Source organism: Arachis duranensis, chromosome 5, assembly GCF_000817695.3.
Source record: "Arachis duranensis cultivar V14167 chromosome 5, aradu.V14167.gnm2.J7QH, whole genome shotgun sequence".
Lineage (NCBI taxonomy): Eukaryota > Viridiplantae > Streptophyta > Magnoliopsida > Fabales > Fabaceae > Arachis > Arachis duranensis.
Window position 1 is genome coordinate 17,333,892 of NC_029776.3, and position 17,010 is coordinate 17,350,901.

General features: G+C 32.9%; 1 protein-coding gene across 1 annotated transcript; it reads right to left on the bottom strand.

Annotated features, from left to right (window-relative positions):
- Positions 1-14,841: 14,841 nt before the first annotated feature.
- On the bottom strand, positions 14,842-17,004 carry LOC107488462 (uncharacterized). The gene is made up of 2 exons (XM_016109211.3): positions 16,730-17,004; positions 14,842-15,509 (listed from the first exon to the last, which is right to left on the bottom strand). Exon 2 carries the CDS (start codon positions 15,451-15,453, stop codon positions 15,268-15,270), a length of 186 nt encoding a protein of 61 aa, XP_015964697.1. The 5' UTR covers positions 15,454-15,509; positions 16,730-17,004; the 3' UTR covers positions 14,842-15,267.
- Between the last annotated feature and the right edge of the window lie 6 nt (positions 17,005-17,010).

Here is a 17,010-nt window from a genome sequence, read left to right on the forward strand (position 1 = left end):
CCAAACAATATTGAATTTTGTGACAAATTAATTTTTTGTTACAAAATAATTGGAGTTTTTGAAACCAATGGACATTTTGTTACAAAATTTTTTGAACTTTTGCAAGAACTTCGTCTTTTATTACCAAATATTATAAATTTTTGCAACAAAACACTGATTCGTTACAAAAGCCAATATAATTTGTAACAAAAAAATCAAATCGTTACAAAATATCAAAAAGTTTTGTAACAAATTGTATTGTTGATACAAAACATTATTATTATGTAACAATTACTAATTTTTGTTACAAAAAAATAATTTTTTGTAACAATTTTAAATTTGTTACAAAGTTTTTGTTACAAATGTTCCATTTTCTTGTAGTGGTAGTTATCATCATCAGAACCCTTCTTCTTAGGCTTGCGATATGTTTCCTCAACTTGCTTTGCCTTGTGCAACGTAGTGTCAATTAGCTTGGTAATGTTAGGAACTTGATAATTTTGAGTCACATAAATGCCACAGACTGTCCCTACTATGAATGAGAAGCAACTCCTGATTATACCCATCAGTACCAGCTCGAGCGATTTCCTGGTGTTTAAATATCCAATATCTGCAAGAATCACTGCCAGAAATCGCCATATCAGATACAATGTCCAAAACAGACTCACTTTTGTTTTTCCAAAGTACATTTACACTAATAAAGCATACAATTCAATTCAGAAAAGAATCCCAAAATCTTTACAAAAAAGTAAAGCCGTCGATTGCAACTCATGACGCCATCTGAATTTTACCTATACGCTTTAATATTAGAGGTTCAAATCCTGAAGTTGCTTGGTGAGATTTTCACCTTATAATCACCTGTTACCCCAAAATTTCATGATCATCGTTGCAAACCAAGATAATAATATTTGTTTTTTTTAAAATAAAGTGTATTTAGACAATATCTATACTATATAAACCAAATCACAAATACAATGTCCATAACCTTAGCCTTATGTAAAACAGAATACAGAAGAGATGCTCTTTGAATCCCTATCTTCCCAAATAACCCTTCCATTTGCATAAATTGAAATGGTTTATCAAGCATGAAAGGCATGAAATTCGACTGTACCAGAACATCTTTTTTCTTTTCGACTTTCCCCCAATCCCAAAAATAAGAAAAATTATATTGTACAATGACTGAAAAAACAAAACAAGGAACAAAGAAAAAACCGTACCGTAGCTAAGGATATTAAGTTGAATTTGAAAACTTGGGCGAAATTACGAAACCCTAAACGCGATAAGGGAAGAAAGATAGTGACGGAAAACTTATGCATCGCCCTGTGAATCCCAAAGTGAATCTCTGATAGTCTAATTTGATTTTCAACTTGTTTCGAAATGCACCGTTTTAGAACTTTTTATTTTTAATATTGAGATTGTGGTGTTATTTTTAAATAATGTGGAGAGTTGGTGTATTTTTTTAGTACTGCTAGAGAGTCAATGGTCTAAGTGTACAATGTATACAATGAGCTAAATCTTTGGCCCAATATGAATAAAATGAACATTACCTATACTATTTAGAATAACCATCTGGGTACGGAGATAATAAACATCTCATGTCACATTATCATGAAACCACTCATCCCAAAAACTTAAACTTTATTTTGAGATTCACCAAAGATCGAACTCTTGATCTCTCGGATCTAGAGCTCTGATACTATGTTATGAAACCACTCATCCCAAAAGTTTAAGTTGATAGAAAAAGATAACACTAATGGTTATATCTCTAATACTGAATCGAACATCTCTAAAATATAAAATAATATATACCTTTTTAAAAATTAATCATTTAATCTTTAATTTTTATAAAAAATAATTAATTAATACAAATAATATATTAAAAAATAAAATTTTTGAAATAAAATAAAATTATCTTAAAGATTTTAACATTTTAAAATAAGTTTTATAGTTACAAAAATTTTTATATTTTGTGACAAACAAATAACTTGTTACAAATAATATTGAATTTTGTGACAAATTAATTTTTTGTTACAAAATAATTGGAGTTTTTGAAACAAATGGACATTTTGTTACAAAATATTTTGAACTTTTGCAAGAACTTCATCTTTTATTACAAAATATTATAAATTTTTGCAACAAAACACTGATTCGTTACAAAAGCCAATATAATTTGTAATAAAAAAAAATCAAGTCGTTACAAAATATCAAAAAGTTTTGTAACAAATTGTATTGTTGATACAAAATATTATTATTATGTAAAAATTACTAATTTTTGTTATAAAAAAATAATTTTTTGTAACAATTTTAAATTTATTACAAAGTTTTTGTTACAAATGTTCCATTTTCTTGTAGTGGTAGTTATCATCATCAGAACCCTTCTTCTTAGGCTTGCGATATGTTTCCTCAACTTGCTTTGCCTTGTGCAAGGTAGTGTCAATTAGCTTGGTAATGTTAGGAACTTGATAATTTTGAGCCACATAAATGCCATAGACTGCCCCATCAGTACTAGCTCAAGCGATTTTCTGCTGTTTAAATATCCAATATCTGTAAGAATCAGTGCCAAACATCGCCATATCAGATACAATGTCCAAAACAGACTCATTTTTGTTTTTCGAAAGTACATTTACACTAATAAAGCATACAATTTAATTCAGAAAAGAATCCCAAAATCTTTACAAAAAAGTAAAGCAATCGGTTGCAACTCATGACACCATCTGAATTTTACCTACATGCTTCAATATTAGAGATTCAAATCCTGAAGTTGCTTGGTGAGATTTTCACCTTGTAATCACCTGTTATCCTAAAATTTTAAGATCATATTTTCAAACCAAGGTAATAATATTTATTTAAAAAAAAAAGTGTATTTAGGCAATGTCTATACTATATACACCAAATCACAAATACAATGTCCATAACCTTAGCCCTACGTAAAATAGAATACAGAAGAGATGCTCTTTGAATCCCTATCTTCCCAAATAACCCTTCCATTTGCATAAATTGAAATGGTTTATCAAGCATGAAAAGTATGAAATTCGACTGTACCATAACATCTTTTCTTTTCGACTTTCCCCCAATCCCAAAAATAAGAAAAATTATACTGTACAATGACTGAAAAAACAAAACAAGGAACAAAGAAAAAATCGTACCGTAGCTAAGGATATTGAGTTGAATTTGAAAACTTGGGTGAAATTATGAAACCCTAAACGCGATGAAGGGAAGAAAGATAGTGACGAAAAACTTATGCAATCCCAGAGTGAATCTCTGATAGTCTAATTTGATTTTCAACTTGTTTTGAAACGCACCGTATTAGAACTTTTTATTTTTAATATTGAGATTGAGCTAAATCTTTGGCCCAATATGAATAAAATGAACATTACCTATACTATTTAGAATAATCATCCGGGTACGGAGATAATAAACATCTAATGTCACATTGTCATGAAACCACTCATCCCAAAAAATTAAGCTTTATTTTGGGATTCACCAAAGATCGGACTCTTGATCTCTCGGATCTAGAGCTCCGATACTATATTATGAAACCACTCATCCCAAAAGCTTAAGTTGATAGAAAAAGATAACACTAATGGTTATATCTCTAATACTGAATCGAACATCTCTAAACCCATTGTACATATTGTACAAATATTTCATTGGCTCCCTATACTTCCTCATTTTTTTTGGTATGGATGGTCACAAATCTGAAGGTGATTTGTGATTTTATTTTTTTTTTAATTTAAATTTGTGGTTTATAATTTTTTTTAACAAAATTGACTAACCGATTTTCATATTCCTTAAAAAAAACTTCAGTCCACACAAATTTGAGACTCAGATTTTTCTATTATCCCAAATCTGACCCTAAGTTTTATTTCCAAAACAAAACTGCTCCTTCGATTTGTGAATTTCAATTTAAAAAAAAATTATCTCCATATCCATAAAAAACACAATATTTTTTTACAATTGAGCATAACACATTTTAAACTTCCATAACTAAAAAAATTACCCACCGTTTTAATCGTATAACGGTCAAAAATTCAAAACTATTTTTACTTGCGGTGCACGTTACTATACACGTGGCCAAGTTTGGTTCATGGTGTGCCAACTTATCGGGGGTGCACTATAATACCTTTTATCTGCTTGATCACTCATGCTCCATCAGCGTCAAGATCACTTTTTCTTTTATTTATTTAGTTTTTATAAATTATATCTTTAATTATGGAAATACAATATATTTTATGATTGGTGGTTCATAACTTCATATTGCGACTTATTTTATTATGATGAAAAGTCATGTGCAGTCAATTTCACGTGAACTTGATAATTGAAAGCCAATAAATAATTTGATCGATTTGACTATATTTTTCAACTTCACATAAAATTGACTGCATCTGAATTTTTACCTTTAATTATTTTGTACCAATGAATACCTTAACTGTATAGAAAAATTCTAATTGTCAACCGATTAAATAATAATCGCAAAATTAACTAGACATCATAGCTTAACTTTAACCTTAAGAGACATCATTGGTTTATAATTCTTAAACCAAACTTAAAAATTAAAATATATAAAATGTACAATTCTCAATTGAAATACCAACAAAAAAAAAGGTAAATAAATGTACACCTACAATATTACAAAAGAAGAAAAAAATGAAACTACAAGCTAGATAAGAAATTAAAATTAATGAACTACACCATCACCCATCTTCACTCCATGGTAATAATCCTTGCATTCAAACATGTGTGGAAAAGAAATAGCAAAATGTTCTTTGAGGTTCCAACTACACTGATACTGAGGTGGAAAATGGTAACAAGGCTCAGGTGACAAGTCCCTAAGACAAAATTATTCCAAATTCTATCCTCTAAATTTTCCTTTCTATCTAATAATAGAAGATATAATATATAAAAAATAATTAATAAATTATTGAAATTAAAAAATGATACTTTATTTGTTACAAAATTAAAAATAAAAAGAAATTGAAGGAATAGATCACATGTGATTTTTTTATTGAGTGCTTTTGGAATCATACATTAAAAAGAAAATTTACTTTTGTCATCGATATTTATTTTAGAGATGATAAGATGAGGTCTCTTAAATGTGGTATTCCAGAAACTAAAATACCAAACAAAAGGTATTCCTGAACCCTAATCCAAGTGAAGAGTAAGGCAAGAACCCTAGTCCAAGTAAAGAGTGAGGCAAGTCACTAACCGTTGAGGAATGAATCCGAGACTCTAATGTTTTTGCGCCCATATGTCACCTTTTTTTCTATTGGACAAGTTGATTATCGGCCGTCACCACCTTAACTTTATGCAAGTGGTCTCGAAAGTATCGCCAGTCGCCGTCTTAACTTTATAAGATTGACCTTAACTTTATGCGAGTGATCTCGAAAGTATCGTCAGTCGCCACCTTAACTTTATGAGATTGACCTTAACTTTATGAGAGTCATCTCGAAGAAAAACCCCGTACCGTGAGATTAAATGTGAAGAGTGTTTGGGTTTGTTGAGTGGTACTTAGGATCGGGAGTTGTTCAATCCATCTAGCAAAAAAAAAAGTTTGCAAGTGCTACGTTTCATGGTAATTTCAGTTCCAGGTTTTGGCCCATGCCTAAGGTTCCATGTGATCTGTTTCACTTTCATCCAATTTGTGATTCTAGATTTACCTTAAACTATCATGTTTCCACAAAGGGGTAAACATGGGAAAGACAGCAGAAAACACTAAAGACAAAAATTGAGTTATTCTTATTTTAAAATGCATAATATGCCAAAGACACTTATGACCCTATGATTGAGGCATAAATGCTTCACCCCTTCATTTTCTTGACTTTCATCATCTTGTAACTTTATGGGAGTGATCTCGGGGAAATACTGCGGCATGATGAGATTAGTACTTGCAGAAAGATAAAGGCTAAAAACTACTAGATACAAATGAAGACAGATTTAAGATATTATTGTCCTTGGCACTTTAAAAAAATATCTTCACACGTCACCACGAGTGACAAGCAGCATGTGAATGGCATTCAAGAACCATCTAAAATTATACAATAGAGGTTGGTAACTATTGAGAGATTGTTATGAAACTAGACAATTTTGTTCTCAAGTTTCCTTAATTCGTGCCTTTTTGAAACTTCATGCAAGTGATCCCCACATTCGAGTTCACACCGTCTTGAGATTTCATGTCAGCAATCCCGGAGGGAATTCCATAACGCGTAACATAAGATTAATGCTTCAACAAATTTAAACGTGCAACCTATTTAAACCTGCAACCTAGCTAGTGTTTTCCAACAGATTTTGGCCAAAATTATCACACACACTCGTATGGTTTAATTTTGATGCACTATCAAAAATAAAAAGTTTGAACATGTGTTCAAGTTTGTCTTGCCAAATCATTTGAAGTGTTTTGAGTGAATCACCCAATACCTTGAAAATCTTACCAATAGAAATATGTGGTTGAATGGCAATGTAAGACTCGTACACTGAACTCATCAGAATTAAGTTCAAAATGAAAAGAAAAATGACATACTCAATTCTGATATTACTTTATGTTCTGTCTTTAGAATAGAGCCTCTAAATGCTTGAGGTATTTTTACATGCCACCACAAATATAAAGGAAATATCCTAATAACACTCTAAAGCTTAACTATGAATGCACATCAATCAATGAACCGAGAGATGTTTGTAACTTAAATATTCAGCCACCTTGTTTCCTTAATTCTTGCAGTCTTGTAAGTTCATGGGGATGATTTCAAAGGAAATTCCAAGTTGTTTTAAAAAAATATATATATCTAAGTTCATTTGTTAGATGAAACAGGCAGACGACACATCTAATGGGAATGTTTATTTACATTACATAGATAGACACACCATGAGATAATGTGAATTATTACAACTATAGGTGCATCAACATAACTAAATATATAATTAATATTATTCGCAAAAGTGTTTTGTCTTGGTGTCAAAATTGTGCACCAACAATGGAACTGTATAATTGACAAGCCACAATAAGATGATGACTATATCAAGAATAGGTAAAGTACCATTAAAATTTATAGGCATAAAACTCCAGGTATATTACATAATTCTGACGACCTTAAAAACAAATTTCTTGCCCAGTCCCAAAATCTATTCAAGATTAATGAATGGGTATATTATACATTTCTTTAATTTGTAATTTCAATGTAAGATTCCAAACATAGGAGACAAAGGAAAGATAACATTTTCCATTTAAAAAGTGAAAAAAGCTCTTATAAATGCTAAGAAATCTCCTCTAACACTCTTCAATTCATTTTGATATACCATATACTTTTGTTAACAAATTTATTTGACCCTATATATCATTGATGAAAACAAAACAAAGAAGAGGTTATCATCACAGCAATATGAACCTGATTCTGGAGTAGCGCCATATAGGGGAACTAATCGTAGTTATCATCATCAGAACCCTTCTTTTTAGGCTTGCGATATGTTTTCTCAACTTGCTTTGCCTTGTGCAAGGTAGTGTCAATTAGCTTGGTAATGTTAGGAACTTGATAATTTTGAGCCACATAAATGCCACAGATGTCCCTACTATGAATGAGAAGCAACTCCTGATTATACCATCAGTACCGGCTTGAGCGATTTTTTGCTGTTTAAATATCCAATATCTGCAAGAATCACTGCCAAACATCGCCATATCAGATACAATGTCCAAAACACTCATTTTTGTTTTTCGAAAGTACATTTACACTAATAAAGCATACAATTTAATTCAGAAAAGAATCCCAAAATCTTTACAAAAAAGTAAAGCAATCGGTTGCAACTCATGACACCATCTGAATTTTACCTACATGCTTCAATATTAGAGATTCAAATCCTGAAGTTGCTTGGTGAGATTTTCACCTTGTAATCACCTGTTACCCTAAAATTTCAAGATCATATTTTCAAACCAAGGTAATAATATTTATTTTTTTAAAAAAATAAAGTGTATTTAGGCAATGTCTATACTATATACACCAAATCACAAATACAATGTCCAGAATCTTAGCCCTATGTAAAACAGAATACAGAAGCGATGCTCTTTGAATCCCTATCTTCCCAAATAACCCTTCCATTTTCATAAATTGATATGATTTATCAAGCATGAAATTTGACTGTACTAGAACATCTTTTTCTTTTCAACTTTCACTCAATCCGAAAATAAGAAAAATTATACTGTACAATGACTTGAAAAATAAAATAAGGAAAAAGAAAAAACCGTACCGTAGTTGAGGATATTGAGTTGAATTTGAAAACTTGGACGAAATTCCGAAACCCTAAAAGCAATGAAGGGAAGAAAGATAGTGTTGAAAAACTTATGCACCACCCTGTGAATCCCTGAGTGAATCTCTGATAGTTTGATTTAATTTTCAACTTGTTTCGAGACGCACCGTTTTAGAACTTTTTATTTTTAATATTGAGATTGTGGTGGTGTTTTTAAATAATGTGGAGAGTTGGTGTATTTTTTTTAGTACTGTTAGGGAGTAAATGGTCTAAGTGTACAATGTATACAATGGGCTAAATCTTTGATCCAATATGAATAAAATGAACATTATCTATACTATTTAGAATAACCATCCGGGTATGGAGATAATAAACATCTCATGTCACATTATCATGAAATCACTCATCCCAAAAACTTAAGCTTTATTTTGGGATTCACCAAAGATCGAATTCTTGATCTCTCGGTTCTAGAGCTCTGATACCATGTTATGAAACCACTCATCCCAAAAGTTTAAGCTGATAGAAAAAGACAACACTAATGGTTATATCTCTAATACTGAATCAAATTAAACATCTCTAAAGCCCATTGTACACATTGTACAAATATTCCATTGGCTCCCTATACTTTCTCATTTTTTTTGGTATGGATGGTCACAAATCTGAAGGTGATTTGTGATTTTTTTTAAATATAAATTTGGGGTTTATAATTTTTTTTAACAAAATTGACTCACCAATTTGCATATCCCTTAAAAAAAACTTCAGTCCACACAAATCTGAGACTCAGATTTCTCTATTACCCCAAATCTGACCCTAAGTTTTGTTTTCAAAACAAAATTGATCCTTTGATTTGTGAATTTCAATTAAAAAAAAAATTTCCATATCCATGAAAAACACAATATTTTTTTACAATTGAGCATAACACATTTTAAACTTCCATAACTAAAAAAATTACCCACCGTTTTAGTTGTGTAACGGTCAAAAAGTCAAAACTATTTTTGCTTGCGGTGCACGTTACTATACGCGTGGCCAAGTTTGGTTCAAGGTGTGCCAACTTAGCGGGGGTGCACTATAATACCTTTTCTCTGCTTGATCACCCATGCTCCATCAGCGTCAAGATCACTTTTTTTATTTATTTAGTTTTTATAAATTATATCTTTAATTATGGAAATACAATATATTTTATGATTGGTGGTTCATAACTTCATATTGCGACTTATTTTATTATGGTGAAAAGTCATGTGCAGTCAACTTCACGTGAAGTTGATAATTGAAAGCCACTAAATAATTTGACTGATTTGACTATATTTTTGAACTTCACATAAAGTTTATTGCATCTGAATTTCTACCTTTAATTATTTTGTACCAATGAATACCCTAATTGTATAGAGAAATTTTAATTGTCAACCGATTAAATAATAATCACAAAATTAACTAGACATCATTGGTTTATAATTCTTAAACCAAACTTAAAAATTAAAATATATAAAATGTACAATTCTTAATTGAAATACCAACAAAAAAAAGGTAAATAAATATACACCTACACTATTACAAAAGAAGAAAAGAAAATGAACCTACAAACTAGATAAGAAATTAAGAATTAATGAACTACACTATCACCCAACTTCACTCCACAGTAATAATCCTTGCATTCAAACATATGTGGAAAAGAAGTAGCAAAATGTTCTTTGGGGTTCCCACTACACTGATGCTAAGGTGAAAAATGGTAACAAGGCTCAGGTGACAAGTCCCTAAGACAAAATCATTGTTGTCAAACTCTCGAGTTAACTCGTAAACTCGTACGAGTTTACGAGTTTAGGTAGTGAAATCAAGTTAACTCGGACACAAACTCGTTTCTGGGTAGACTCGGGTAAAATCGCATAAACTCGGTCAAACTCGCGAGTTTACAGGCGAGTCAACGAGTTTGCTTTGTTTGGCCTTTTTTCGCAAAAACGGAGCCGTTTTGGCCCCAAAAAAAGAGGAAAAAAAGGGAGCAATGTATGAACGTAACCCTAAATAGCTAAATCCCTCACTTTGATCGCCGCACTCACTCAGTCACTCTCTTCTATAATCCCTCTTCGCATTTCGTCTGTCCTTCGTCGCCGTTCGCCATTTGTCGTTCCCCAAATAGCTCGTCGCTATCTCTCTCTCTCTCTTCGTTGTTCTCTCATTCTGCTCTCTATTGACTCTGTTATGCATCAAATCTCATGGACTTGTGGAGCCTCTGCCGTCGCCGCGTCCTCTGCCGGTTCATTGTGTCCTCTACCGGTTCGTCATGTACTCTGTTGCCGTTCGTTCTTGTCTGCTTGCACAGCACAATAATGCCTGGTTCTTCAACTGAGCCTACTCCATTCAGCCATTCAGATTCAGGTATGTTTAAAAAAAATAGTTACTGAATTACTGCATGTTGTAGTTGTTACTAGTTAGTGTTAGTTTAGTTTATTCTTATTTGCTACTTCTTGTAATTTGTAGTTGTTACTTGTTAGTGTTAGTTAATTGTTACTTGTTACTGAATCTGAATGTTTGAAACTCTGAAATTTCAAATCTGAATTTACCAACTTTGATAGTGGATAATTTTACAACTATTAGTGGATAACTATGTAATAACTGAAGGATTTGAATATGTGTTCTAGAGTACTTGTTATAATTGTAGTATTATGTTAATTTATCATATTTTTTTACGTTAAAATTGTTGAGTTTTAATGCCTATATTTGAGTAAACATATATTATACACGACATATATATTTTTTACAAAAAAATTATAACAGATAAACTCATACGAGTCTACGAGTTGAGTCTATGAGTCGAGTCTACGAGTCGAGTCTAGGTCAGCTCCACGAGTTTACCTAGACTCGCGAGTTTGACAACCTTGGACAAAATTATCCCAAATTCTATCCTCTAAATTTTTCTTTCTATCTAATAATAGAAAATATAATATATAAAAAATAATTGATGAATTCTTGAAATTAGAAAATGATACTTTATTTGTTACAAAACTAAAAATGAAAAGAAATTGAAGGAATAGATTACAAGTGATTTTTTTTATTCAGTGCTTTTGGAATCATACATTAAAAAGAAAATTTGATTTTGTCATCGACATTTATTTCAGAGATAATCAGATGAGGTCTCTTAAATGTGGTCTTCTAGAAACCAAAATACTAAACGAAAGGTATTTCAGAATCCTAGTCCAAGTGAAGAGTGAGGCAAAAACCCTAGTCCAAGTAAAGAGTGAGGCAAGTCACTAACCGTTGAGGAATGATTCCGAGACTCTAATGTTTTTGTGCACATATGTCACCTTTTTTTCTATTGGACAAGTTGATTATCGTCCGTCACCACCTTAACTTTATGCGAGTGATCTCGAAAGTATCGCCAGTCCCCACCTTAACTTTATGAGATTGACCTTAACTTTACGCGAGTGATCTCGAAAGTATCGTCAGTCGCTGCCTTAACTTTATGAAAGTGATCTCGGAGGAAAACCCATACCGTGAGATTAAATGTGAAGAGTGTTTGGGTTTGTTGTGTGGTATTTAGAATTGGAGGTTGTTCAATCCATTTGAGAAAAAAAAAAGTTTGCAAGTGTTACATTTCATGGTAATTTCAGTTCTAGGTTTTGGCCTATGCCAAAGGTCCCATGTTCTCTGTTTCATCCAATTTGTGATTTCAGATTTACTTTAAACTATCATGTTTCCACAAAAGGGTAAACATGGGATAGTCAGCAGAAAACACTAGAAACCAAAATTGAGTTATTCTTATTTTAAAATGCATAGTATACCAAAGACGCTTGAAAGCTTAAACTATGACCCTATGACTATGAGGCATAAATGCTTCACCCCTTAATTTCCTTGACTTTCATCACCTTGTAACTTTATGCGAGTGATATCGGAAGAATACTGCGGCATGAGATTAGTACTTGCAGAAATGCTTCACCCCTAGAGGCATAAATGCTTCACCCCTTGATTTCCGTGATTTTCATCACCTTGTAACTTTATGCGAGTGATATCAGGGGGAATTATGCGGCATGAGATTAGTACTTGATTTCCACCTACTTATTTTTTCATGTAGAGAAGAGTACATTAAACATAAGATTAGGTGACTACTTAATTAAGATTTATCGAGGGACAAATGATAAATAATTATTAGATATTTCCATTTCATATTTAGTGTCTCATTTTAATTTTACACAAGTATTAAGACAAAAATATATATTTTATTGAAAGTATAAATAATCAAAAGAAAAAGACAAAATTATACTAAATTCTATCTTCTAAATTTCCCTTTCTATTTACTAATAGAAGATATAATATATAAAAATTAATTGATGACTTCTTGAAGTTAGAAAATGATACTTTATTTGTAACAAAACTAAAAATGAAAAGAAATGATCACAAGTGATTTTTTTTATAAGTGCTTTTGGAATTATACATTAAAAAGAAAACTTGATTTTGTCATGGATATTTATTTCAGAGATAACAAATTGAGATCTCTTAAATGTGGTCTTCTAGAAACTAAAATACCAAAGGGAAGGTATTCAAGAACCCTAGTCCAAGTGAAGAGTGAGGCAAATCACTAACCGTTGAGGAATGATTCCGAGGCTCTAATGTTTTTGTGCCCATATGTCACCTTTTTTTTTTATTGGACAAGTTGATTATCGGCCGTCGTCACCTTAACATTATGCGAGTGATCTCGGAAGTATTGCTAGTCACCGCTTTAACTTTATGAGAATGATCTCGGAGAAAAACCCGTACCGTAAGATTAAATGTGAAGTGTTTGGATTTGTTATATGGTACTTAGGATCGGGAGTTGTTCAATCCATCTGACAAAAAAAAAAAAAAATTGCAAGTGCTACATTTCATGATAATTTTAGTTCCAGGTTTTGGCCCATGCCCAAGGTCCCATGTGCTCTACAACAATAACAACAACAACAAAGCCTTGTCCCACTAAATGAGGTCGGCTACATGAATCAAACGACGCCATTGTGCTCTGTCATGTATCACGTCTACAGAGAAACCGTTTAGATGTAGATACCGATGCAGCGGCTCTTGCTTTGACACTGTACTCGAGCCATACGGCGCGTTGCTTCCGGACAACGACCTAGCTTTAGCGCAATAATGTCTTTGATTCATGTCATGGGGAGTTCGGCTATATTTTTATGTTGGTTGTCAAAGACCTAACACAACCCTCCTCCTTTATCCGGGCTTGGAACTGGCTATATACCGCAAGTGTAACATAAGCGGAGTTAAAATCGCTAGAAGGAGGGCTTGAACCTCCGACCTTGTGGTTAACAGCCCATGTGCTCTGTTTCATCCAATTAGTGACTCTAGATTTACCTTAAACTATCATGTTCCCACAAAGGGGGTAAACATGGGATAGACAGCAGAAAACACTAAAGACAAAAATTGAGTTATTCTTATTTTAAAATGTATAGTATACTAAAGACACTTATGACCCTATGACTGAGGCATAAATGCTTCACCCTTTCATTTCCTTGACTTTCATCACCTTGTAACTTGATGGGAGTGATTTCGAGAAAATACTGCGGCATGAGATTAGTACTTGCAGAAAGATAAAGGCTAAAAACTACTAGATACAAATGAAAACAAATTTAGGATATTTTTGTCCTTGGCACTTTGAAAACATATCTTCACACGTCACCACGAGTGACAAACAGCATATGAATGGCATTCAAGAACCATCTAAAATTATACAATAGAGGTTGGTAACTGTTGAAAGATTGTTATTAAACTAGACAATTTTGTTCTCAAGTTTCTTTAATTCGTGCCTTCTTGAAATTTCATGCAAGTGATCCCCACATTCGAGTTCACACCGTCTTGAGACTTCATGTCGGCAATCTCGGAAGGAATTCCGTAACCCGTAACATAAGATTAATGTTTCAACAAATTTAAACCTGCAACCTAGCTAGTGTTCACCAACAGATTTTGGCCAAAATTATCAGACACACTCGTATGGTTTAATTTTGATGCACCATCAAAAATAAAAAGTTTGAACAGATGTTCAAGTTTGTCTTGCCAAATCATTTGAAGTGTTTTGAGTGAATCACCCAATACCTTGAAAATCTTACCAATAGAAATATGTGGTTGAATGGCAATGTAAGACTCGTACACTGAACTCATCAAAATTAAGTTCAACATGAAAAGAAAAATAACATATTCAATTCTGATATTACTTTATGTTCTGTCTTTAGAATAGAGCCTCTAAATGCTTGAGGTATTTTTACATGCCACCACAAGTAAAAAAGAGATATCCTAATAACACTCTAAAGCTTAACTAAGAATGCACATCAATCAATGAACCGAGAGATGTTTGTAACTTAAATATTCAGCCACCATGTTTCCTCAATTCTTGCAGTCTTGTAATTTCATGGGGATGATTTCAGAGGAAATTCCAAGTTGCTTTAAAAAAGATATGTATCTAAGATCATTTGTTAGATGAAACAGGCGGACAACATATCTAATGGGAATGTTTATTAACATTACATAGATAGACACACCATGAGATAATGTGAATTATTACAACTATAGGTGCATCAACATAACTAAATATATAATTAATATTATTCGCAAAAGTGTTTTATCTTGGTGTCAAAACTGTGCACCAACAATGGAACTGTATAATTAACAAGCCACAATAAGATGATGACTATATCAAGAATAGGTAAAGTACCATTAAAATTTATAGGCATAAAACTCCAGGTATATTACATAATTCTGACGACCTTAAAAACAGATTTCTTGCCCAGTCCCAAAATCTATTCAAGATTAATGAATGAGTATATTATACATTTCTTTAATTTGTAATTTCAATGTAAGATTCCAAACATGGGAGACAAAGGAAAGATAACATTTCCCACTAAAGAGTGAAAAAAGCTCTTATAAATGCTAAGAAATCTCCTCTAACACTCTTCCATTCATTTCGATATACCATATACTTTTGTTAACAAATTTATTTGACCCTATATATCATTGAGGAAAACAAAACAAAGAAGAGATTATCATCACAGCAATATGAACCTGATTCTGGAGTAGCGCTATATAGGGGAACTAATCGTAGTTATCATCATCAGAACCCTTCTTCTTAGGCTTGCGATATGTTTCCTCAACTTGCTTTGCCTTGTGCAAGGTAGTGTCAATTAGCTTGGTGATGTTAGGAACTTGATAATTTTGAGCCACATAAATGCCACAGACTGTCCCTGCTATGAATGAGAAGCAACTCCTGATTATACCCATCAGTACCGGCTCGAGCGATTTCCTGCTGTTTAAATATCTAATATGTGCAAGAATCACTGCCAGAAATCGCCATATCAGATACAATGTCCAAAACAGACTCATTTTTGTTTCTCCAAAGTACATTTACACTAATAAAGCATACAATTTAATTCAAAAAGAAACCCCAACATCTTTACAAAAAAGTAAAGCCGTTGATTGCAACTCATGACACCATCTGAATTTTACCTACACGCTTCAATACTAGAGGTTCAAATCCTGAAGTTGCTTGGTGAGATTTTCACCTTATAATCACCTATTACCCCAACATTTCATGATCATCTTTGCAAACTAAGATAATAATATTTGTTTTTTTTTAATAAAGTGTATTTAGCAAGGTTGCGAGAACCGAACCGGTCAATGAATCGGTAGAATGACTGATTTACTGATTCAGTGGTTCAACCGGTTTTATTAAATATTAAACAAAATTATTAAAAATTAAATATATAATTTCAAATATTTAAAAAAACATCATCAATCATCAACAAAATTAATTCAGAAAATTTAACAAAACACCTAAACTATCATCCATCATAATTTAACAAAACCATTCACCATAAGTTCCATACTAATTGGACAAGGACAAACCACAAATGTTTTAGTCCATGCCAAACATTGTTTCAACTTCCAAGCAGGTACTTCATGGCCGCAAAGGGTCTTCATGGATGCTCTAATCTCAGTTGACAACAAAACCACCACAGCTATATTCCAATACAAAGGCATCTCAAACACTGATCCCTTCTCTTCCTTAACTTCAACTTCATGCCAGAAATGACTCATCTTTTGGACAGAGTCTCAACAAAAAACTCCCTTCTCTTCCTCAACTTCAACTTCCTGCCAGAAATGACTCATCTTTTGCACAGAGTCTCAACAAAAAACTCAAAAGCCTAAACTCTGATCAATACCTTGCTCTTGTTCCTCTCAAAGTTGATAGAAACCTCGTCTACACTATTGGTTTAGGCATGAATCCTTGCCCTACGTGTGTCAATGGAACAAGACTAGTTGTTTCATTGAACAAAATTTCAGAAAATTATGAACAAAATTAACTCAGCAAACTCCACAAACTCCACAGTAAAACTTAAATCAGTAAACAATAACCTCAGAAAATCCAGCTAATCAGCAAATCAATTTGAAACAAATAACAATTATTATCAGAAATCAATTGCTAAACCCTAAACCAGCAAGCAGACGCCGAGGAGATGGCTATGTAGTGCGAAACTGCGAACAAAATATTACTTACCGGCGGCGTGGTGGAAGGCGAGCAACGGCGACGACAGAGGACGCGACACCAGCGAACAGAGAGAAGGCGAGCTCGGCGATGACAACGATGCGGTGGGGGCTGCGGTGGTCAAACCCGTCGCTGCGGTGGCTGCGGGATGCTGTGGCGGCGGGATGCGGTGGCTGCGCGATTGGGGGCTGCGGTGGCTTCTATGGTTCTCAGAGAAGAGAGGAGAGGAGATGAGTTTGTGGCTTTGTGAAGAAGAAGAACAAATGGGGGCTGCGTTTGATTTAGGGTTCACT